Source organism: Mus pahari, chromosome 2, assembly GCF_900095145.1.
Source record: "Mus pahari chromosome 2, PAHARI_EIJ_v1.1, whole genome shotgun sequence".
NCBI lineage: Eukaryota > Metazoa > Chordata > Mammalia > Rodentia > Muridae > Mus > Mus pahari.
In genome coordinates, this window is record NC_034591.1 from 105,545,156 (window position 1) to 105,570,777 (window position 25,622).

A 25,622-nucleotide genomic window follows, 5' to 3' on the forward strand; every position below is an offset into this window, starting at 1 on the left:
AATCCGCCTGCCTCTGCCTCCCGAGTGCTGGGATTAAAGGCGTGCGCCCCCACGCCCGGTTCTACTTAACAACCTTTGACTGTCCTTTCTCACAACCTCATCATCAAAAGCACCCATGGGCCGGCTTGGCAGTACTCGAGCCCCAACGGAGCAGGGTGCTGCCCTCCTCTGCACTCTGTTCTACCCCCATGAGTCCTCGCTGTCTGCCCTGCTCTGCCATATCTACTTTTCCAGGCTGGGATGCCCCTGAGGGAAAACCCTGACCCTCCCACCCCCACCCCGCCCCGCCACCGCTCAGTGCCGCTTTGCGCAGGGGCCGCTATGCATGCGATGAGAATGTCAGCGCCACACACTATGCCTATGCCCTGCTTTGCATTCTGAGCAGCCCAAGCATGGCTGCCAGGTCGTGGCTCCTTTAGCTGTAGCTCCTCCGGCTTCGAGTTCCTCATCTTTGCCCTCTGTGGTCACCATCTTCCTCGATCAGATCTGAGGGTGGTGGGATGAGGTCTCGGGGATTCATCCTAGCTACCAGACAGACGTCATAGCTGTCGTGCATGAGGACGTTGATGGCCGCAACGTTCCACTGGTTCTCCCAAGGGTCCAGCTCCAGAATCTCTTTGGAGATAACCTCATGGCGATCTGAAAGGCAGCAAAGTAAGAAGACAAAAAAAAAAAAAAAAAAAAAAANGAGATAACCTCATGGCGATCTGAAAGGCAGCAAAATAAGAATAAATAAAAAAAAAAAAAAAAAAAAAAAAAAAAAAAAAACATGGCGGCGTTAAGCTCAGAGGCTGCCATCACTCTTTCCAACCAACCTCATCCTCTTTGAGAGACGAGGGTTAATCAGCAAACCAGTGAATATGGTGGTACTTTAGGACTGTGAGAGACACGTGTCCCGATAGTATAGCTGAAGCGTTGGCTCAGCAGTTATGAGCAGCTCTCGCAGAGGACCCAATTTCAGTTTCCAGTACCCACACTGGAGAGCTCAACCATCTGTCATTCTAGTTCCAGGGGATCTGACACCCTCTTTTGGCTTCTGGGGACATCAGACACATATGTGGTCTACGTACATACAAGCAGACACTCATAATACACATAAAATGAAAATCAATACACCACCTTTAAACTTATTTATTGTATCAAGTACTGACAGAATATGCGGCTGTGTCGGGATGGATGTTCCAATGCCTGCGGAGTTGTCTTGATTTCTGTGTGCACCAGCGGAAGCACAGTCCAAGAAGTGTGACCTTGGTACAGCCATTGCCTTCCCCGGGCATACAGTTGGGCAGACACTGACACTTAGCTAGGATGTGCGTAGGGTTAGACCTGTCACAGATGCCACAGTGCTCCTTAAGGATGATGGCAGGGGCCCACAATCCTGCAATGGAGAGTTGCAGTGACTTCCAGAGGCAGGTAGAAGGAGAGAGCCACAACTCCTCTTGGCAGGGATGTAACAATGCCCCAGAGGCAGAGATGGGGCATAGCTCTCAGGGTCATGCAGTGGAAGTGGGACGGGCGGGCTTCCCTCCAAAATCAGGCATCTATCTTTACTGTCTAGGCGTTTTGTTTGGTTGTTTTTTAACAATGTACTTTTATTTATCTGTATGTGTGTGAGTGAGACACGTGTGTGCGCACAGATAAAACCATCAGACCCCCAAAGATGAAGTAACAGGTGGGTGTGAGCTGTCTGCAGGGTGCTTGGAACTGAACTCAGGACCTCTGCAAGAGCTGCGAGTGTTCTTAACTGCTGATACATCTCTTCATTCTCCTAATATTCTCATGTTGACTTTTCCATATTCTTTAATTATGTAAGGATATTTTAAAATACCTGTCTTTTATTCTTTTTATAAAAATCTTAACTTTGTTTTTTTCTAAAATGTTTTCATGTAAAATATATGAAATATAAACAAACTTTTACACAATTTTCTTATGACTAAAATGTTAATTTTACAATATTATTGTTTTTAATTAAAGAAACCACAGGTTTTCTTAGAAAAAAAGTTCTTTCAGCATAAAAGGGAAATCTTTTGACAGAACTTTAGTCTAATATTGGTTCTGGCCAGCAGGTGGCGATAAAAGCAAAAATTCAAAATGCAGGCTTGCCTGCTTTAGTCATTTACTCATTTAATACTCTGTCACTGGTGTGGGGATTCTTAGAGCCTAGGGACCCACATGCTAGGCATTGAGCTACACTCTCACCCTGAATACTTTTCTAAAAAAAATGGAGCTATTTAATCTCCAACATTTGAGCAGTCTCTTCTTCCACTTGCTAGTCTGTACATCTGTCATAAACCCTTTTTTTTTTTTTTTTTTTGGTGGGACAATGTGGCTCAGTGCACATCTGTCAAGCCACAGCTGGTTTCTGGGGCAGGCTGCCTTTTCCTAGAAGGGCAGCCTGGTGGTCATGTGTTCCTCCATGCAGCATGGCTGATCGCTCCTGGGTGGATATGGATTCAAGGGTACAGAGAATCGATTTGCAGCCTGAGCACTAAGGAACGGTGTGGGAAGTGGGCTGGGTCTCCCGCATTCATTCTTTCTGAGATTTTAATGTGGAGGGGACGGGCCATGTCAGTGTGACTGAGAATTCCGACTATCCAGATTGGCCCTTTTAAAAAAGTCGCTGACCCCTGGTGCACTTCAAGGCCAGAAGGTTCACAGTGGATTATGTACAATACAGGGAGAGTGACGTGCAGAAACCACCCATAGGAATGCATGTAGGACAAGCTCTGTGGAGCCTCAGTTCCCCAGGGGTGTGGAGTCCAGACAGGCAGGCATATCATCCCTTCTCACTCAAGAGACTGGGCTCCCACTAGAGATCCCCACGGATGCAGCCAGGACTGAATTGACAACAGACGACCTAAGATCACCAGGCTGAAGTCAGCAGAAGGAGAAGCAAGGAGTGAGGAACACGAGATGTGAACTCTGGAAGGATGGGCTAGGCCTCTGGGGTGCTTGGAACACGGAGAGCAGGAACTGTTCTAGTCTGTTCTGAGGCCCAGTGGGCTGTGCTTTTCATACCTGGACCCCTGTGCCTAGGCACCCTTCCAATCCAGTGCACAAAGACGCTTGAGGAAGTATGTGTGGCTTACACTGAAAGAGCCTAAATAGTGCAGAACTAGAGTAGACAGACATATTTGGTGAATCCTCCCTTTGGAGAGTGGGTGACTCAGGACAAAGCTCCGTGCCTCTTTTTCATTCTCTGTAATGTTGGCCTCAGAGGATGGACTCAAGGGTCATATGAATGACTGCATGTTATCATAGGTGATCTCCAAGGGCAATGCCCGGCACATGCTAAAGATAGGCTGACCATGAACACATCGGCCCTCCACATGCACATACGCTGGTTCTACATCTGTGACCTCAACCAACCCTGGATGTAAACTATGCAAAGAAGGCGCTGCTCTGTGTGAGCACGTGTAGTGTTTACAGTGTACCCATACATGAAGTGTGGAAGCAGTTCTTAGACTGTAGGTCATGACTCCACATGTGCCAGTTGTAAAAATGTTGGCAACAACAAAAGTTTTATAAATGCTCACAGACTAGAAATTAGTTCAAAATCAAACATGTGTTGTAGCCAAGGCATTCTGGCAGTGTTCACGTGTGTGGCACCATGACCTCATGGCAGTCTTGGTTCTAAACACAAAACACTGACAGTTCATCTGCATTCATCACGCCCGTTTTAGTTTTCAGTGCCTGAAACAGCTCAGCCCAGATTCAAGCCTGAGTACTGTGTGTTAGGAACTGTAGGTTTGAAGTGGAAACTTTAAGGGTTCTTTGGAGAGTCAGTTGTGTTGGATGGTGTTTGCTGGGCAAACACGTGAAGGAGTGTTTTCCTGAAGTGGACACAGGTGAAAGGCTAAAGCAGACTTGGGAAGGAATGTTTCCCTGAAGCAGACACAGGAGAGAGGAGGTTCTTCTAAAGCAAACACGTGAAAGGACATGTGATGAAAGATTCTTTGCTAACAACACACATGTATTGGTCCAACCTTACATTGTGTAGTTGAGTTTCATTTGTCCAGACTCCATAGAGAGAAACACACCAAAAAACTTCTGGTGGTGTGCTGAGGTTTGTTGCTGCTTCCAAGGACTCGGGCTGATTGGATGCCCGAGCTGAGGCAACGCATGTGGAGGACACGTGAGGTTTGGAGGGCATAAATAGAACTCAGCTGGGTGACAGAGAGAGAGCATAGCTTGCTGGTACAGCTAGCTGTGCAATGGTTGTGGGTCTTGAGCCTTCACTGATCTCCTCCCTGAGAGAGGCACAGCTGAGAACTTCTGCTGTTCCTCCTGGTCCCTCCTGCTGACTCAAGCTGAGGCTGAGGCCTGGCTGTCTCTGCTAGGTTGTGTCGGTTGTGTCGCTGCTGTTGCTTACCTGACTCTACTGAACTGGACTGCTGTATCCATGAGGTATTTGCAAGTGGATCAAGCTGCCACTACCTGCTAACCTGTGGACTGAACTGCTTATTTCCAGACAACACAGATGGGAGTTGCTCCAAAGAACCTTTCTAAATAGGTGCGATTCCCAGTATCCTTATTTTTCCCAATACCTCTGGTGGGTGGTGGACTACAAGGGAAGTTAAAGTGTTTAAGAACCGTCATTAAATATAGGATTTGGAAAAAAATTAAAATTACATAGGTTTTTGGTTTGTTTGATTAAATCTTGTCTTTTATCTTTTCCTTTCCTTCCTTCCTCTTTTCTTCTTTCTTTCTTTCTTTCTTTCTTTCTTTCTTTCTTTCTTTCTTTCTTTCTTTCTTTCTCTCTCTCTCTCTCTCTTTCTTTCTTTCTTTCTTTCTCTCTTTCTGTCTTCCTTCCTTCCTTGCTTTCTTTCTTGTCTTCTTTTTTGAGACAGGGTCTCTCTCTCTCTATAGCCCTGAGCCCTGGCTATCCTGGAACCCACTGTGCAGACCAGGTTGGTCTCGGACACACAGGGATGAACCCGCCCTTGCCTCCTGAATGCTGACATTAAAGGCACACCCAAAAACTTCAGGGCTTTTATTGCACACACATAACTTCTGCTCTTTTTCTAACTTTTAAAGATCTATTTATTTTATTTTATTTTTGTGTGTGTGTGTATTGTGCACCACGTCTGTGGCTGGTGCCTGTGGAGGTCAGAAGAAGATATTGGATCCCCTGGAACTGAAGTTATAGACGATTGTGAGCTGCTCTGTGGAACTCAAACCCAGGCTTTCAACAAGAGCAGAAGTACTCTTAACCAACTCTCCAGGCTAAAGTTTCTGCTCTTATAGAAACATAATTTTGTTAAGGTTTGGTCTATTGCTATGTACTGTAATGCTACGATCTTTCTGTATGTGAAGGTCCACACCTACAAGTGGCTTCTCACATTTATGAGCCTTTGTTGTGCAAACCTTGTTTCTTAATTTAAAACTATTGGTTAAATAAAATTGGCAACCATCGATTACTGGAGGGATTAGAGGTGGGTGGGTTTTGAGTTACCAGGCTGGGGCGGAGAAGGAGAGGATGAGAGGAGAGACCACAAGGAGAGAGGGAAAATGCCAAGAGAAACAGCAAGTATTTGGGGTACACTGCTGGGGAGGCAGTCAGGCCAGCAGTTAGGAAAGATCAGGGGTGACCCCTAGTAATTGTCAAAGCCAAATAAATAACCATAGTCTGAGGCTCACTCATTCATAAGCTAGTCAGGTATAAGCCTATGTTGGCTGTACTACAGAACTGTTAAGTTGGAATAAAAGACTTTTACCGCTTTCCTTAGACTATAAGACTTAAACTCATGTATGTCTTTGGGTTGTGTTGTGTTGCACTGTTTGATTTTTAAAATGGTTGCTTGATTTGCTCATTTGAATTTCATTTAGAAAAATCATTAAATGACCTTTGGTTTGGGATTAGGACAGAATTTCCAATGGTTTCAGAAATGGCCTTAACCATACTTCTGCCCTTGTGGTCGATGTATTTATGAAAAACAGCGCTCTTGGCATGGATGAAAATAAAATTTAAATATTAGCTGCAGATGTTGAAGATGGGCTATGTGGTGGTTAATATCGTCAGCCTGACAGGATCTAGAGTCATCCAGGAGAGAAGCCCTGGGCTTGTGAGTGAGGGAGTTCCTACACTGAGCTGGCTGAGGTAGGAGGGTCTACTCTAAACGTGGGCAGCACCATCCCATAGAAGGGAAGAGTGAGCTGAGTGCCAGCAGCCATCTCTCGCTTGCTGACTGCAGACAGCGCCTCACACTGCTGCGGCCCCACCTTCCCCACCCTCCTGGCCTTCCCTGCCTTCTCTGCACCCTGGCCTGGAGCTGAAGCAAACCCTTCCTTCCTTAGTCACCTTTGCCAGGCGTTTGATCACAGCTGTCAGAAAAGTAAACCGCACACTCTCAGTTACTCACTGGGGCAAAGCAAGATTGCATTCTTCATGCAAAACCAGACGGGCGCATCCGTCTCCTGAGCAAATCCACACTTTAACCTTTAATAACAGGCAATAAAATTCTATGTATACCAACGAAGTGTTTTAAATAAAGGCCTTCATGAGCTGTGTACTTATCCCTAGGGTGAGGTGAACTCGAGGGTGAAAAGGGCTGTGGAAAGTGGAAGAGCAGTCCTGGTGTAAGGCTCACAGATGTGTGCAAATTGTGCAAATAGTTACGTCATATAAGGCCTTGAACATATGAGGAGCTGGGCAGCCACAGGAGTCTGCAACCCCTCCCCAAGGATGCCAACAGAGAAATGAGATGGTTGCTGAGAGAAATCTAAATGAGCCCAAACGCTCACTTGTCCTTTGTTGATTAAAAATCACTATTTTGGGGGTCACACAAATAGGGGCTGTGTCTCAGTTTCCTACGAGGTGTGCTGTATAGAGCACGTATGATGTGGGTTGTGTAACTTTCAGAGATCTGGAGGCCGCTGAGTGCCTGTTGGAGTTGGGCTCATGGCTTCAACAGCTCAGGCACTCAGACTCCTTTGGTTTCTCATCTACTCTGTGCTCTTCAGCACCGATGTCCTCCTGGCCAGATGATGTTTGCTCACTAGTCAATCCCAGAACCCATAAAGGGTTCTGCACCTGTTTGAGGAGCAGCCTGCTGCCCTCCAGGATGGTGTTGGCTCCTTTCAGCCTCAAGATGGTGCCCCACTACAGCTTTGCCTGTATTCCTGATCCACAAGGCCTGTCTCATTCCCATTGCTTCCAAGCCAAAAAGGCACACAGTACAGTCATTAGGACTGTTAGCAAGCCTCTAGCACTGTGACGAAATACCCAAGGCAAATAATTTATAAAGAATGAAGGTTTACTTTGCTCACGGTCTTTGGGATTTTACACATTGATTATTTTGCCTTCCCCCTTACCTCCATTGTTTTGGGTCTTATGGTGACAGCACAGTACAGCAATGGTGGGAGCCCACGGTGGAGGAAGCTGTTCACTTCATGGCAGCTGGGAAGGCAGGGTCTTACAGTCCCCTCCAAGGGGGCCTGAGGACCTGGTACCAAGACTGAAAGACCTACCTGTAGGCCTTATCCATCCTAGAGGTCTAACCATCTTCCAGCATCACCAAGCTGAAGACCAAGCCTTTAGCATACAGCTTTTGGGTTGGCTGTCTTCACATAAAGGGGCCCTGACATTTGTACTTTAGATTGCTTCTCCTTCTGGTGGGGTTGATATCATTTTTCCATGCTTTGCCTCTTGAATTCATCTTCTTATAAAGTGTGTGTGTGTGTGCGCGCGTGTGCGCGCGCGTGTGCGCGCACCTGTGTGAGTTCCACAAGCCATCTCCCTTGCTGGTTGTTTTCTTCACTGTCAGTGTGGCCAGATCTTCTCTGGGTCACAGTGCTCTCCACTTTAATGTTGCTGAAAGGTTCAGGAGCTATGGGTTTCTTGAGACTTGGGGGTTGTTTTGTCAGGCTTTGGGGATAGAGAATTTCTGCACTCTAGTGACCGCCCATTTATCTCTCTGGTGTATATCTGATGCTTTTTGCTTACTACCATTAGAACATCTAAAGGATTCTTATTTTTCAAACTGGAGGGATTTTTGGTTCAAACAATTAACTTAAAAGTTGTCCTGCTGAAAGAACAATAAGAAGCTTGATTCATTGTGTCTCAGGGTTTCTAATGCTACGATGAGACACCAGGACCCAAAAGCTGGTTGGGAGGAAAGGGTCTGCTTGGCTTACATTTCCATATTACTGTTCATCATTGAAGGAAGCCAGAACAGGAACTTAAACAGGGCATAAACCTGGAGGCAGGAGCTGATGCAGTGGCCATGGAGGGGTGCTGCTTGCTGGCTTGTTCCCTATGGCTTGCTCAGTCTGCTTTCCTTATAGAACCCGGAACCACCAACCCAGGGATGGCACCACCCACAATGGGCTGGGCCCTCCCACATCAGTCACTTATTAAGGAGATGCCAGATCTTATGGAGGCATTTTCCCAATTAAGATTTCTTCTTTTCAGATAACTCAAGCTTGTGTCAAACTGACATAAAGCTATCCAAGACACAGTGGTACAGAGGGCAAGGCAGGAGATTACTGCAGCCCAGACATTCAGTACTAGCCCGGGCAGAGCAAGACCTTGTATTAAAAAATTAAAAAACAAAACAATAACGCATGACTGTTAATATAAGGACAAACACTTTCAATTGTGCAAGGTTGTCTGATGTCAATAAACTGACAATGTTAATGGGCACTAGTAGGTACATTAACTGTTGAGATAATGACCTGATCCTTTGAACAACCATTTAAGAAACATTCACTGGTTTCTTCATTCATGGGGAAGGCAATGGGCCCAGACAAGCTAATTAACTTGCCTAGTGGAACACTGCTTTGTGTGAGCTAGATAGTATGATCAGTGAGTTTAATCATAGAAACACAGAGCCCTGTGCCAAGCAAGTAAAAGCACGCATCCACCCAAACATTCTAGAGTGTGTGCATTAACAAACCATGACTTAGGGCGAGAGAAAATCGCCCTGAGAGAGAGAGATTACAGAAGGTGTGTACCTACCCAGAACACAACTGAATGCAGATTTTACTGCTGAAGGGCAAACAGTGGGATGGAGATGGGAAAGAACAGAGAGGCTTCCTGATGTCACCTGGGATCTGGTATGACGTCGTCGTAGGCAGCACTGTGATCATTAGGTAATACAGCAGCATGGGGACAAGGCAGGGTGGGGGCGGAGCTAACCCAGCCACCCAGTAAAAGATGTCTGCTGAAATATGGGTGAGGGAAATGGCCTGATTCTTACATTTCTTTAAAAGTACTTCAGACAGAGCAAAAAGAGAAGGAAAACAAAACTATATTTAGGGCACAAATAAAAACAAGCTAGTTGATGTTATTATTGGAGTACAGACTGTTGGAGGGGTCTTTCTGGAATTAGCATTCTGACCCTAGCGAGGTTTGATGCGAGATGTCACCCATGAACCTGGACAATGGAAAGTCTTCAATACTGGGTCCAGTTTGCATTCTAATTTTATACTCTAAAACCACAAGGTAGAACAGACGTGCAAGCAAGAGTTTACAGGAGGGTGCATGGCTGACAGAGGGTTGTTAAGGGTAACAACCCATTGCTTCAGCTATCCCTCCAGGTCGTTCTGTTAACAAGCGAAGCTACGCTTGGCAAATAGGCAGTGCAAGCTTTAAGTAAACACTAAATAAATCAACAAGTCATTATGCAATAATTGGTCTTTTCTACCTTAGCCTACATCAAGACGATTATTCAAGGCCAGCCCAGTCAATTTAGTGGGACCCTGTCTCCAAATAAAAAGTTGGGGAAGAAAAAGAGGGTTGGTGACATAGCTTAATGGTAGAGCAATGGCCTGGCATGCAACAGGCCCTTGGTTCAATCCCCAGTACAGAAAAGAAGAATTAGTATGACTTTGATGAAATTTATATGCTATAATTTTAGATCAAATTGGGAAGGGTTTACAGCTTAGCAGCGACCCTAATTAGAAGCTAATTAGATATACTTCTCAATCTTGGGACCAAGGGAGGCTTTATTATCTTTTGAAATCCCAGTGAATATACTAGCCTCATGGAATGCAGGAAGTCACGTCGGACTTCTGACCTCAAATCAAGAACTTTCAAAAGTGTGACAGAGTCCTTTGTGCCAAGTTGAAAACTGTTTCTGAGAGTTTTCTCTGGTGCTCTTCGCAGATCCTTCCCTGTCCTCTGACCTTGGTGCTGAATCCAGTGCTGTCCCCGTCTTTTCAAGTATGCCTTCAAGGGTCTCTCCTGCGTGCTCTACCACCATTTATGGGATTCCTGGGATGGTTCTAAACTCCATACTCTGCCATTTCAAAGTTGGATACTGTTTTAACTCAAGACTCATTTGGAATGTTTAAGAGTTTGCAGCTGAGGGTGGAGATGGCTCAGCAGTTAAGAGTGAGGGTATGTTTACTGCTCTTGTAGAGGACCCAGGTTCAGTTCCTAGCAGCAAGTTGGTGGTTCACAACTGCTTGTTATTTCAGCTATAGGGGATGTGGTGCCCTCTTCTAGACTGTATGGGTAATGTATCCATACATGAACACACATAGACACACTCATGCACACACATACTTGAAAATGAAATAAAAAAAATTAAAAAGCTGATAGTCAGGTTCACCACTGGGTTGTAAAAATGAACCTATTGGTATTTGTCTATCCTTTGATCATAAATGAAAAAAAATAAAATTTATTTATCGTGTGTATGAGTGTGTAAGTAAGTTGTCTCTCCTCCCCCCACACCCGCCCCACTGTATAGGTTCCAAGTCTTGTACTCAGGTGGTCAGTCATGGTGACAAGGACATGCTTCATCAGCCCCTGAGCTATTTAACTAGCTTTAAAAGATGTTAGCATTGTGGACAGGTGTTACACTTTCTGTAACTTCTACTGCCGTGTCACCTTCTGAGTGGCAGGAAGGATGCTTGGTCCTACCCTGGGGGTGTGGAGTATGGGTGCGGCAGGAGGGAGCCTTGCACTGCCTCAGCAAGAATAGGAGAGGCGTGGCCAACAGACAGCAGCCCCGCACAGCTGGAGTCATCCTGTGGGTTCATTCTGCAAGCTGATGTAACCGCCCCCTGCTCTCTGGGACTGTCTGGGATGTGCTTTTTAGCACAGCCACACTCAAGATCTGGTTTTCCTTTGTCTTTCTGGGAAGAAGGTCCCTGAGTCTACATTCACATGAAAGAAGGCAGCCCTCTCATTGCTGCCTTTTCTGGATTCACTTCCCCATCATCCTCAGGCTGTATTTATTTTAAATACAAGTGTGTTGCCGTTGTTCCTAGGAGTCTGTTATTTCAGACATGGGATAAGATCACTGTATTAAGCATAAACAGAAGGTAATAGCAGATAGGCTCCCCCTCAGAGAGGAGGTGCACTCTCACACACCCACTGTGTGACCCCAGGTTGTCACCATCCCCAACAGGTTGGTATGGCAGCTTGGTTCATCCTCTTGGTGTCACTCTTGGTACTCTTCTAAGCTAATAGCTTGGAGAACCAGGAAAGGGGCTGGCACTTGAGTTGACCTACTTAGAATGAAATATCATCACACTAGCAAGGAAAAGGCACAGGAGGCAGAACCCCATGCCAGCTCTTCTCAATCCAGGTTCTCCCCAAAAATAGACACACCACATGCGGCAGTACCATAGTATCTGAAGGAGTCAGGTGAGCCTGAGCAGCATGTCTCATAGGAAAATGGGCTCTGCTATACCAGGGAGTAAATGAGATATGGACATGAGGTTTGAGGTAAATAAGGCAGTGGAAGCCTGTGTATGTGGCAGACTGCCTTGGGATACACCCCATGCTTTTTAGAGCATGCTCTGTGCTGTGAAACGTACTTTAGTGGAAATATCAGGGACCATTTTCATCTAGGTTTTATTCTTTAATGTGATTGGAAAAGAGGGAAGAGTGTTTGGGGAGACCATACACTGTTTCCCACCGATTATCAGTGAAATGCTAACTTGCTGGGTTTCATTATAGGAATAGTATTACTATTTAATTTTTTTTTTTAGATTTTTAAATTTTATTTTAAATTCTCTCTGTCTCTCTTGTATCTGTCTGCCCCATCCCCCCTCTCTCTTTGTGTGTGGTGCCCACAGGAGCCAGAAGAGGATGTCAGGTCCCCTGGAGTGATAAGCAATTGTGAGCTGCTTCGCTTGGGTACTAGGAACTGAACTCTGGAAGAGTGGTACCCACTACTGAGTTCTGAGCCAAGTCAGCCCTACAGAAATGGTATTGAGGACATTTCCCACTGGCTTCTGTAAGGCGAGCCTTGCCTCTGTTGTCTTGATTTCTGCTTTATTCAGTTTCTGTTCTGTGTCACCGTTGTCATCGACGTGACCAAACACTTGACAAGAAGCCTCTTAAGGAGGAAGGATTTCTTTCCTGAGCTCAGAGTTTGAGGGAGCATAGTCCATCATGCTGGTGGCTTCATGGTGGTGGCAATAAGCGGTGGCCTGCAGGCAGACCAGGAAACAGACTGAAAGCAGGATTGACCATAAACTGGAGGCCTCCTCCTCAGAGACCCTCTTCCTCCAGCTAGACCAGTGTTTCTCAACCTGTGGGTCGAGACTTTTGGGGGGGGTGTCAAACAACCCTTTCACAGAGGCTGCCTAAGACCATTGGAAATATCATATATTTACGCTATGATTCATAACAGCAGTAAAATTACAGTTCTGAAGTAGCAATGAAAATAACTTTATGTTTGGGGGTCACTGCAACATGAGGAACTGTATGAAAGGGGTGCAGCATTAGGAAGGCAGAGAACCCCTGCTTTAGACCCTCCCGCCTAAAAGTGACATAGCCTCCTAAAACAGTGCCAGCAGCTGGGGACCAAGTCTTCACACATAAGAGCCTGAGGGGAGCGGTTCACACCAAAACCATAACATAGGTTTATTTCAGTTCCCACCTCACTGGGAGGTGTGATCCGCATTCTTCCCTGCAAGTGAACGGCTCTGCAGAGGGGGAGTGAGCCACCCCACTGCCTGTGATGCTCTGGCCTACTGGAACAGAGAAGAGCCTACTTTGGTTTATTCCCAGTCAAGTATGTGACCTGCTCTCCTGGTGGTAAGTGAATTGCGAGTCAATGAAAGCAAAGGTTTAATCAAACCCTGACTCAGGAAGAAGGAGGGGGAAGAGGAACCTGTGACCAGCAGGTGACAGTCTGTCCACAAGGATAAAAGAGCAGCAAGTGCTCTGCAGGCAGAGTGGGAAGGAGAGGGTCTTCATGATCCCACAGGGCACACAAGATGGGATCACATGGACAGGAGTGTGTGGCAGTATTCTTGCCTGGACCACACATTTAATTAGTTAAGAATTTTATCAAATTGAAAGAATGCACCTATATAATTATTTTTGATCAAGGGGCAATTAACATTCCATTGATGGACTGTAAACCAATTCCTACCTTATCTAAGTTTATTTCTAAGAGTATTTGTAGCCCTGGCTGTCCTGGAACTTGCTATGTAGACCAGGCTGGCCTTGCACTCAGAGTGATCCACCTGCCTCTGCCTCCCAGTGCTGTGATGAAAGGTCATGTACCACAGTGTCCAGCTAGGAATGTTTCTATAAAGTCACTCAGAAGCATTAAAGTAGCAAAACAGGGTCTGGAGGGGGGTGGGATGGCTCAGCAGTACTCTTCCAGAGGTCCTGGGTTCGGTTCCTAGCACCCACATGGCCGCTCGCAGCTGTCTAGCTCCAGTTCAGTTGGTGTACTCTTTGCAGTGCTATTCCCCCCGTAGAGTCTACCACAGCTTTGTTTCTCTGCTCATCTCCTTAAGGGCCTTTGAGTCTCTCAGTTTTAGAAATTATAACCTGGAAGATGCTCATGTACAAGTTTGTGTATTATAATTTATCTCCTTTCTTGGGCAGTCACTGACACACACACACACACACACACACACACACACACACACACACACACACCACACCAGGTTACAGGGTGAGTGTATTGCCTTTTTCCAGAGTGGCTGTTTTGCTTGGCATTCTCACCAGGAATGCATGGGAGTCTGCTTTTAACACTCTCATGAGGTAAGACCTAATTATCAAATAATGTCTTAAAATGTTTAGCCTTTCAGAGAGTTTGTAGTATAGTATCTCATAGTGACTTCTTTAATTCACATTTCCCCAAGGAAAGAGTTGAACATTTATTTCAGATTTTGTGTCTACTTTGCTGAAGAGTCTGCAAGTCTTGTGCCCTCTTACTTATTATCTGGGTGTTTTGCTTCCTTATTTCTTGGGTGGGAGTTGGTTTTCTCTCACCTATCCAACTGGGGTTGTTAGGCTTGGGCACGAGTTCCACTGAGCTATCCAATATCAATTCTGAACACCATCCTAAAGTGAAAATTTCTGGCTTCTTTGGAGACTCAGTTGTCTCATGGGATGTTTTTCCGAAAGCCGTCTTATGAGAGGACGTTTTGCTGAGGCAGACCCTTGAGAGGATGTGTGATGTTTGGGAAGAGTCTAAATAGAACCCAACAGACAGTGAGCGGCCTTTGCATTGGTCCACCTTCCAATGCTACACCGGTCTTCACTGAGCTTCTCTTGTGACTTCACAGGGAGAAACTTGCCAAAGAGCTCATGGTATTCCGGTTACTTCATGCCGCTTCCATGGGCTTGTGCTGACTCAGTTCGTTGGAGCCTTGAGGCTTCTTCTGAATTGAGCCACTGCTACTGATTCCTGTTTGGTGTTTGCCAGGACTGGACTGCTGCTGCTGATTTGTGTTCGATGTTTTGGACTGGACTGCCGATATCCTGACAACAAAGACTGATATCACCCCAAAGGACCACTTCTAAACAGAGGTCCATAACCCACTTGTCCTATTAACCATCCTTCTCCCCTACCTCTGGTTGACGGGCTAGAAGGGAGGTTGAAGCATTTAAGAACACGTATTAAAGTAGATTTTGAAAAAAATCTAAGCCTACACCATCCTTACTTCACTCAATTACATTCTTGTTAAAAATCAACTTGTTGGCCAAATGTATTGTGGTACATGCCTTTAATCCCAGGACACGAATGGCAGAGTCAGAAGGATCTCTGTAAGTTCAAGACTAGCCTGGTCTACATAGCCTTGTCTACACAGTCACATCCTGTCTCAAAGCAAAACAAAGTAAGTTGAAGTAATTTGCCACATTTCTTTGGGTCTATTTATAGATGTTTAATTGTTTTTGCTTTTTTAAGCCCATTTTTGTGTCTGCTTGTCACCAGATCCCACTGGGTTAATTAAGGTGGGCTTTATACAGAGTCTTCAATTTTTAAGATGAATACCCTTGCCTTATTGTTCTGGTTTGAAGATAGTTTTCACTTTCTAGAGTCTGTTGTTTCCCATAGAAATCTGAGAATAAACTTGTCTATGTGCACAAGCAGTCTGAACATGATTTTGATTAGAAGTGAATTAAATCTTTAGGTCAATTTCGGAAGAATCAACAACTTTACCATTATAAGTCTTCCAACCCATAAAGCTGGAAGCTCATTTGTTTAGCTCTTCCCAGATCCAGATCCTCAACATGTTTTGTTAGACTTATGGCCACAAAGCCATCTCTTCAGCAGTGCCCCCTGCTCCCCCACTGTGTGTTTGGGACAGGGCCTCATGAAGCCTAGGATTTCAAGCTCTCTGTGAAGCTTGAGGATGATGGTGAACCCAGACTTTACCACCTCCATCCCCCAAGTGCAGCACTGATCCCCACCCCGCTTCATCTTTTGACTTTTGTTTGCTTGCTGGTTTGTTTTTTTAGAGAAATGGTTTCTCTGTGTAGCTCTGGTGTCCTGGATCTCACAGAGATCCACCAGCCTCTGCTTCCTGAGTGCTGGGATGAAAGTCATGTGCTACCAAACCTGGCTCATCCTTTGACTTTTGAGCACCTATGCGGTTATTTTAGATTCAGTTTATTTTCTTGCTTTGGGGCAGGATCTCACCTGTAGCCCAGGCTAGCTTAGACTCATAATCCTCTGTCTCAGCTTCAGGGTGCTGAGGTTACAAGTGTGCCTCATCATAGCCAGCATCAATCTGACTTCTAGACACCATATAGTTAGATGCAGTTTATTTAGCCTTAACAATCTTTGTCTTTTAGTTAATTTAGTTAGATCACAGACAAGAGAATAACCAGAAACATACATATGTAAGTAAGTAGATGCATTTTTTAGTGAATTTTATTTATGAAACACAGTGAACTAGATCTACCAGGGTTAGGCTTCAGTTTTCAAATCCCTGGCTTAGACTAGTATTCTTGTTGTAATATTAATGTACTTGAGTTTAGGTCTAATTCACTTAAAATTCCTTTTTATCTTTTTATTTATCTTTGTTTTTAAACTGTGTGAATATTTTCAATTTACGTTTTCAAGTTATCTTGAAGTTTTAAATTCCATGTCTTTGCATACTTTTTTGGTCATATTTTAGTAGCTGCTGTAAGGTACAGTATACACGCTGTGCTGTTCACAGTTGGCCATTCTGCAGAACAAACTGACACTTTAAGTGGAGTATAGGAATCTTTTTACCATGCAAGTCCCTTCCCTTCTCATAGAGAGGGAGATGGGGATATTTTAAACTATTTTATTTCAAATTATTGAAAGGGAGAAAATAACCCACTACACATGCCCAGATATTTACTGTTTGGGTGTCTCTTTATTGATTCCCGAGATTCTTGGATTGTCAGCCATGTTCCCCTATAATTTGGGGGCTGGAACCAGGGCCTTGCCTCGCCAGGCAGGTGCCTGCCCTCCATGTTTCTCTGTGGCATCAGTTGTTTTTCTTCTTTAGGAACTTTCTTTTCAAGGACACGTCTGCTACAAGTTCTGTTTCCTCCCCGTGGGGAATGGCTTGGCTTTGCCCTGGTTCCTAAGCAGCATCTTTGCTGTCTACAGTTTTCAGATATTTACTTTTCTTTAGTCCTTTGGGAATCTTGTCCCATCCTTGGCTTGAGAAAGCTGGCCATTTTTGATATCTGTTCTCTCACACATTATCTGTTGTCTGTCCCTTGCTTCTTTCACAGTTTTTCTCTGCCCTTCGTGTTCAGAAGTTTGGTTATGTGTTGGGTGTGACCCCATGAAAGTTCTTCATAGCTCACAGGCTTTGACAATAGTAAAGTATCCCGAGTTCACCTTGAAGTCCCTCTGCATACCCACTTCTAAGGAGCCTGCTGCATTCTAAGCAGTTAGCAGCTTCCTTACTTGGCTTTAAGTTAAGTCCTTCAGGGCTGCAGCTAATAAGAGCTTATCACCTAATTGCATTTAGTAAAAACATTTTAAATGAATGAAACCCAACAGGCATCATTCAGGGTATTAATTCTCAATCCCAACAGCGTATTACAATAATTTAAAGTCTTTTTAGAGGTGGTGAGATTGCTCAATGGGTAAAGGTACTTGCCACCAAGCAACTTGAGTTTCATCCTTAGGGCCTGCATGGTTAAGGAGAGAACTGATTCCTGCAAGTTGTCCTCTGATTTCAGCAAGCAAATATAAAAATTTTATCTTTAAATCTTTAAAGATCTTTAAAATGATTTATTGATGTTCAGCCTCCTTATCAAATTCTATACTTTTATTTGACAGGCTGGCCTACTATTTAGAAAGCAGACGTTGGGGCCAGACTCTGTTTGTGACTCTGAATCCCCAGTTCAATATTTACCCTTGGTGTGACCTCCCATGCATCAGTTTCTGCATGAGTAAGAGTGATACCAGTATCTCCCTTGTAGGCTGTTGTGGGAATAAATGAATGAACTTGTGCACAGTGCCCAGTGCTGCTGTAGGCTCAGTCAATACCAGCATCAGTCTTACACTGCACCCGAGAGTCGGGGAACTCATGAGGTACCTGCCAGTGCATTTTCTGCCTGATGATTTGGGTCTGTCTTCTGTCAGAGTGCCACCACTAAACCTGGGCTAGGCTGTGCTGGAGGGGACAGACGGATGTAAAAAGAGTTCTGCTAGGCAGATAGGGGAATCAGGAAAACTTTCCCGTCCCCAGTGAAGGAAGGAAGGATGTAGAAGGAGTGAGACTTCGGTGGGAACGTTGCTGGGATCCTGGGAAGCTGAAGCTGAGAGTACGGATACCCTGGCGATTTGAAAGCAGAGCATCACAGGCTCAGGCTCTGGGTGGGATCTAGGCATCCAGGGATGGGCTGAACTGGTGAGGTGGCAGGTCCTGCTTCCTAGCATGCCTTCGGAGTTTCTTTGTAGTGCTGGAGGGAGGGAGTAGCTGCAGGTTGCACATTAGTGCCTACACTGTAGTAGGGACAACCAGTACTGTACCAGAAAACCTTGCCAAAATGAATTCCATGTCTTTTAAGAGCTCAAGGTCTTTACAAAGATGCCCACAGTTCAAGCCCACGAGCTCCTTTGAAAAGCAGGGTTCTTGGGTACCAAACTTGGGCAAAGGAATCACTAGTAATTCCTAAGGTGACAGTGTTGTCATCTCTTGGGTATTCTGATAGCTGGAATAGGTGTTGGCCACTAGGTGTCGTCTACCACTAAAGTCTTCATTTCTGGGATGCTATTTCTGCCTCTTCCCATGAAAAGTGCATGGCTTATCTGTGGGCTCATGATGTTGTGAAAGTGCATGGCAGGGTGCTACACAAACTTTGTGAATATGCAAAAAACCCCACTTTTTTCACATATAGGGAGTAAACTTCATATGAATTACATGCACTAATCTTGCTTTTAAAGGAAGAAGTAACAACTACCTTTCTCCTGCTTTGGTGGTCTGCTTCGGGGTCTGACACTAAGGAAGAATTGGGCTGAAGTACCTATAGGGAGACAGTGATGGTCCCTCCCTCCCTCCCTTCCTTTGACCCCTAACCCCCTGCAAACCCATTTCTGCCTTTCCTGGACATTTCCTATGGGTGGAGTCATGGTTCAGATGATCTCTGGAGACCACCTTCACTCTCAGAGTAGTGCTTTCATGATTCACTTATGTTAGGGTACACATCTACACCCCGCATAATTGCCGAGTGCTCTTCTGCTGTTTGAGTACAGAACTTTTTATCTGTGCACCAGTTTATCCATTCATGTGGGTTGTTTCCACCTCTGGGCTGTTACAACACCACTGTGTGGACACTCCTTTATGGACTTGTGGGTAAAGATGGAGCTCGAGTCCCTTATGTGTGTACTAGGGGCGAACTACTAGGTCACATGGGCCACTGGAAGTTTAACCCTTTGAGGAAGTACAGGCTGTGTTACACAGCAGATCCACATGTAAGCTCTCACAGCGGTGTACAAGGATTCTACTTCCCCAATTTTTCCTTATCAACATGTATGATTGCTTTTTGTGACAGACACTCTAGTGGGGACAAAGTGTGACCTCATTGTGATTTGATAATGTCCAGCACTTGGCCATTGGTTTATATTCATAGGAGAAATGTCATTTTGCTGACTTTTCTGCCCTCACCCTGAGCTGAGGACTGAACCCAGGGCCTTGCCCTTGCTAGGCAAGTGCTCTACCACTGAGCTAAATCCCCAGCCCCCACTGGAGAAATGTCTATCCGGGTTCTTTGTCAATTAAAAAGTGGGTGATTCCCTCCCTACACAAAGAGCTATAGGCAACTGAGGAATGCTGGGAGTGGGAGAGATAGTCTTTCCCAGGGAGGAGCATGCCAGCTGATCGGCCCTGGAAATATCCCCACAGGTAACAGTGTACAGACTGACCAGGGTGTGTTTATGCATTTAGGAAAGGTATGTGAGGGGGTTGGTGGGAGGAAGGGGAGGGAGAAATGATGAATTATATTATAATCTCAAAAATAAAATAATTTTTAAAAGTTAGCGAGCTATCTTTTTGTTATCGACTTAGAAGTTTTCTTTCTGCTGTCTAGACATGTCTCTTATTTGTCAGGTACATGATCTGCAATTTTTCTCTCAGCTGTCAGATGTCTTTTTAAACAATGCTTTCAGAATGACTTGCCTGCTCATTGTGTAATCCAAAGCCACAAAGATGTCCACATTTCCTTCTAAGACTTTGTAGTTTTATATTTACAGGTTTCTATCCTTTGAGCCCATCTTTGTACACTGTGTGAGATACACTCACTCTTTTGCCTGTGGCTACCCAACCATTCCTGTACAATTTGGTGGTGAAAGATCCTTTCCCAATTAAGCTATCCGCGAAGCTTTGTAGAGAACCAAGTGACTATAATAGAAAGAGGTCACTTCTGACCGCTCAGGGATCTCCCACTGAGCCATTCCTGTGATTTGCTGGCACCCCACAGTCTGGACTGTCATAGCTTTGAAGTGAGTATTTGGCTCTTATTATAAAGGTCTCTTGCATTTCCATACACATTTTCTCTTACAGTTTTTTTTTCGCATAATATATTTTGGGCATGCTTTTTCCCTCCCCCGTTCTTTTCAGACTTTCTCTCCATCTCCCTACCCACCAAAGGTTTATGTTCTCTCTCTATCTTTCTTTAGAAAAAAACCCCACAAAAATACAAAAATGAAAATCAAAACAAACAAAAAACCAGTAAGACAAAAAATGCCAAAACAAAACAAAAGCCCACAAAACACCCACGGAATTATTCACGTTGGCCAGCTCCATTTAAACTTCAAATCTTATTAAACGGACTACTTATTTGGCTTCTTATTTAATATTTTTGGGTATTTTATTAATTTTTATTTTGTGTATGGGTGTTTTCTCTGTGTGTATGTTTATGCACCACGTATACAGTAACCCGAGGCTGGAAAGGGCATTGGATTCTATGGCTCTGGAGCTATAGACACATGGATGCTGGGAACCAAGTCTGGGTCCTCTGCGAGAGTGGCAGTGCTTTTAATTACTGAGCCATCTCTCCAGCCCTGTGCTATTATTATTAAGTACTTTGCACTTTTCAATGTACAAGTTCTGTGTTTTTTGTTAAGTTTTTTCCTAAGTATTTTATTTATTTTAATGGCACTATAAGTGGAATGTTTTCTTAATTTAAATTTGGATTGTTCACTACGAGGGCATAGAAATATGATTTTCTGTACATTATTTTCTTGCAACCTTGCTGAACTCGTTTCTTAGTACTAATAAGTTAAAAAAAACCTTTTCAGAATTTTCTAAGTATAAGATCATATCCTAGGTAATTAATTATTACTGTATAATCTGGCTATGTGCATTTTCCTTCTCTTTTCTAATTGCCTGGAACAGAATCTCCAGCACAGTGCTGAACAGAAGTGGCAAGAATGCACACTCTTGTCTTGTTCCTGAGTCTAAGGGCAAAGGTTTTCAGTTTTTCACCAGTGAGTATGATGTTAGCTGCAGATGTTCCATAGATGTGTGTTAGTGGTTCAGTTACCTTGCTGAGTGTCTTCGTTAGGGTTTCCTCTGTTGTGAAGAGACACCATGACCAAGGCAACTCTTATAAAGGACAACATTTACTACAGGCTAACTTACAGGGTCAGAGGTTCAGTCCATTATCATCAAGGCAGGAAGTATGGCAGCATCCAGGCAGTCATGGCGCTGGAGAAGGAGCTGAAAGTTCTGTCTTGTTCCAAAGGCTACTAGGAGGAGACTGTTTCCCAGGTAGTGAGGAGGAGGGTCTCCAAGCCCACCCCACAGTGACACACTTCCTCCAACAAGGCCACACCTACTCCAACAAGGCTACTCCCTGGCCAAGCATATCAAACCACTACACTGAGTGTCTGCACTATGAGTGGGAGCTGGCTTTTGTCCTTTATTTTTCATCTGTTAAGATAATTATCCTGTTTTTGTCCTTTATTTTATTTAAGAGGTGTGTTATATAAATGAGTTTTTAGACAATTAGTCACTGTTGCCTGTCTGGGAGAATCTAGCTTGGTCGTAACGTGTAACTCTTTTTTTTTTTTTCTTTTCTTTTTCCCCACCCCACTCGATATGTAACTCTTTTTGAATGCTTCTGGTTTCAGTTTGCTACATTTGGAATTTTTTGACTTTTTTTGGGTGTCTATGTGTGCAGTATGTACCGGTAAATGTATATGTGAGTATATGTATGGAAGCCTGAGTTGACATCAGCCTTCCTCAAGCCCTCAATGGCTCTGCACCTTACTTATTTTTTTTTAAGTATTACTTTTTTTTAGATTTAAAAATATTTAATTGTATGGGTGTTTTGACTGCCTACATTTCTGTGTACTGTGTGTGTGTGTAGTGTCCAAGGAAGCCACAAAAGAGTGTCAGATCCCCTGACACTGGAGTTGCAGGTGGTTGTGAACTGCCTTCTGGGTGCTGGGAAGAAACCTCAGTCCTCCGGAGGAGCAGTCAGTGCTCTTTCTCCAGGTCCATTTATTCATTCTTTTATTTATTATTACTTATAGATTTATTTTATACCTATGAGTACACTGTCACTGTCTTCAGCCACACCAGAAGAGGACATTGGATTCCATTACAAATGGTTGTGAGCTGGAACCATGTGGTTGCAAGAAACTGAACTCAGGACCTCTGGACCAGCAGTCAGTGCTCTCAGCCTCTGAGCCATCTTAATGATGTGTCAGCGTGTATGTCTGTGTGGGTATGTGCATGTGAGTGCAGGTGCTTGTAGAAGCCAGAAGAGGGCATCAGATCTTCTGGAGCTGGGGTTACAGGCAGCTGTGAGCAGCTTGATGTGAATGCTGGGATCCACGCTTCCATCTTTTACAAGAGCAGTTTATGTCTTTAACCCTGGTGCCAGCTCTTCAGCCACAACCCACCTTACCGTCTGAGATAGCATTGCTCTCTGAACACACTGATTCAGCCAGACTGGCTGGGCAGTGAGTCCCGGATCCTTCCTTACGCTGGGTGTGCAGGAGTGTACTGGCCTCTTACACAGGTTCATACGGTGTGCAGGAGTGTCCCTGGCCTCTTACACAGGTTCATAGGTGTGCAGGAGTGTGCTGGCCTCTTACACANCACAGGTTCATACGGTGTGCAGGAGTGTCCCTGGCCTCTTACACAGGTTCATAGGTGTGCAGGAGTGTGCTGGCCTCTTACACAGGTTCATACGGCAAGCACTTCACTGGTTGCACCATCTCCCTAGCCTCTGAGCTTTGATTTTTTTTTTTAAATGGGATAACACTGACTTCACAGAATAAGTTGAGAATTGTCTCCTCATTTATGCTTTGTAAGAATGTGTGAAAGACTGGTGTTATAAGCTCTGAACTTGAAACATGCTGGCTTCCTCAGCCCATGTTAGGTGGGGAAGAAAGCCTGCTGGAGAGATTCAGGATTCTGTTAAGGACTGTGAAACTCTGGGTTGTTGTAATCTGCTTACTGCAGATTCATGGGTGCTGATGAAGACGGGGAGGGGGACCCCCGAGCAGCAGGTGAAGGACAGTATCCTTTGCTGCTGTTGCTGCTGTGTCAGCATCTTGAATGCCAGCTATCTGAGCTCCTAATCTCACAGGACCTGAAGAGTGCCAGCTAACACCTGTGAGTACTAGAGAGAAATCCTGGGCTTAGGAATCAAAAGATTTTCATGAAAGGGCCAGTATGTCTGCCCTCTGTTATGGAGCCGGATAAGATGTCTTCTAAGGTCATCTGCTATACAAAAATACTTATAAAATCTGTCCAGAAGCATAGCAGCCAGTGTTTCAGTGCAGGAGACGCAAGGACCCCATGAGACCCACAGAGACTGGCCTCAGGCGGACTCCTTAGAGCGCTCCCTGCCATTCCTCTTCATTCACACTTGGTTTGCATATCGTGAACTTTGTTCTAGCTTTCCTAATTTCATATTCACACGATACGAAGAGTCCGATGACTTCACCCCTGTAATTCCTTGAAGAAGCTGTCCCTACCCACTGCTCTTCTTCCTACTCGGCTGCTTCTCCAGGCACTGATTCCAGCCCTATAAATAACATTTTTCTAACACTTCATTCTTGATTTCTCAGATGAAGGCGGCTGTGCTTTAGATATTGCTTGAGTTTGTTCTCTGAAGATTCATGGGCAAGAGACTTGGTCTCCAGAGCGGCGGTGCTGGGGGTGGGGAGCTTTTTAAGAGGCGGGGCTTTGTAGGAGGTGAACAGACCCTGGGATTGCTCTCCTCAGAAGGGGATGATGCAGCTCTCTTGGGCCTCTGACTAGTGCCCCAGAGTACTTGACTGCACCTTAGTACTTCATCCCCATAACTGCAGCTCCTAGGAAGCAGCGGCAGGGTCCCCGAAAATTCAAGGCCAGCCTGGCCCATACCGTGACTTCCAGGCCAATTCATGCTACATAGTAAGACCTTGTCTCACAAAACAGACATAAGAGTGAGTATTACTCCTGAGTTTCTTTGGGTTTCTGTGTTGCCATGTGACTCTTCCTTCTGCAGGCACTGCCACCAGGACACCATCCACCATGCAATGACCCAGTCAAAGAGGTCTCTGTTACCAATGGTTGGGGTCACTTGAGCATTGACTTCTAGCCTCCAAAACTGTGAGCTAAAAAAGCCTTTCTTATAGCTTTAGGTAACTTGTGTTAGCCACAGGAACAAAGACAAGGCATTGTGGGACTTAGCTTCGTTTCTCATCCTTAGCATAACTGCCTGCTTTCTATTTTCTCATTTTTACAGGATAATCAAGGCACAATATTGGTTATATATAAATGTGGCTCAATATTTAGGTCTTATGTCTGAGCTCTTCTGGCTGAGCCTGTAAGAGCCAAGTTAAGCGATAAGCCTCACTTACCCCAGGGCAGATACATTCCTGGAATGTTGGGTGCTGTGGTTCTTGGAAAATAACAAGTCACATGCTTTTGCTCCCCTAAAGTTTGTTTGTGCTTGATTGGATGTGGGTAGGAGGGATGTAGGCAGGAAATATGTCAAGATGTATGCTTCTTCCTGATTGGACCTGCTGGGAAATTTGGTGGCTATGAGGTTTTGCCCTTTTAAGCCTCTGCAAAATGTGACTCATGACCTCTTCCTGGGAACCTAGAGATGGATCTGGTCTCTATTAATTAAATTAAATTGTCTTGGCCGTTATTTAATTAAAACTTCCTTCAAATTTGGCTCAAAATTCTGGAACTGGTCTTTCTCTGTGACCTTCAGGACTAACATTTGGAGGCCTCAGCGAGATTAAAAAACAGTGTTCCACCCAAATTCTGCTGAAGCTTGGATCTTTACTCTGAGATCCTCAAGAGGCTGGTAAGCCACCCCAGTGGTGCACCACCCTGGGATAGCTACAGTGGTGTCCCACCCTGGGATAGCTACAGTGGTGTCCCACCCTGGGAGAGCTACAGTGGTGTCCCACCCTGGGAGAGCTACAGTGGTGTCCCACCCTGGGAGAGCTACAGTGGTGTNTGGTGTCCCACCCTGGGAGAGCTACAGTGGTGTCCCACCCTGGGAGAGCTACAGTGGTGTCCCACCCTGGGAGAGCTACAGTGGTGTCCCACCCTAGGAGAGCTAACCCAGCTGACCCAAGGCTCCAGAGAAGTGCTTTCCACTCTGCAGACTCCTGAGGTGAACAGCTTTGCTTAGAAGAAAATAGTAAGCCTCCTTTTGCTAAGTCACAGAAACCATTTTAACTTTCTGTGACATTTTTCTGCCTCCTTTCTGGATTCTGGCTCTGGGGCATCCGGAGCTGGGAATGGGGAGGATCTATTGAGGTCTATTCACCCCTGCTCAGAGCAAAAGGAGACACCCCACAACTGACTTTTTGGGAATTCGACCAGTTTTGTTTTTGTTTTCCTTTGATTTATATTTGAGCCCTGGGGATACCCTGGTGACACGGGGGTGGGGTGAGTCACTCGACTCAGAGGCCTGGCACCTCGGTGCCTGTCAGCAGGGTTCCAATGCCTAGGCTGCCCAACAC

At 45.0% G+C, this 25,622-nt stretch overlaps 1 protein-coding gene across 1 annotated transcript in view; it reads right to left on the reverse strand.

The window, feature by feature from the left end:
- Nucleotides 1-303: 303 nt before the first annotated feature.
- The window catches only part of Kbtbd12 (kelch repeat and BTB domain containing 12), a 73,518-nt gene continuing 48,199 nt past the window's right edge, over nucleotides 304-25,622 (reverse strand). Inside the window, exon 6 of the mRNA XM_021191742.2 lies at nucleotides 304-639. Coding sequence (XP_021047401.1) covers nucleotides 446-639 — 194 coding nt within the window. The 3' untranslated portion in view covers nucleotides 304-445. The remainder of the gene's footprint in view (nucleotides 640-25,622) is intronic.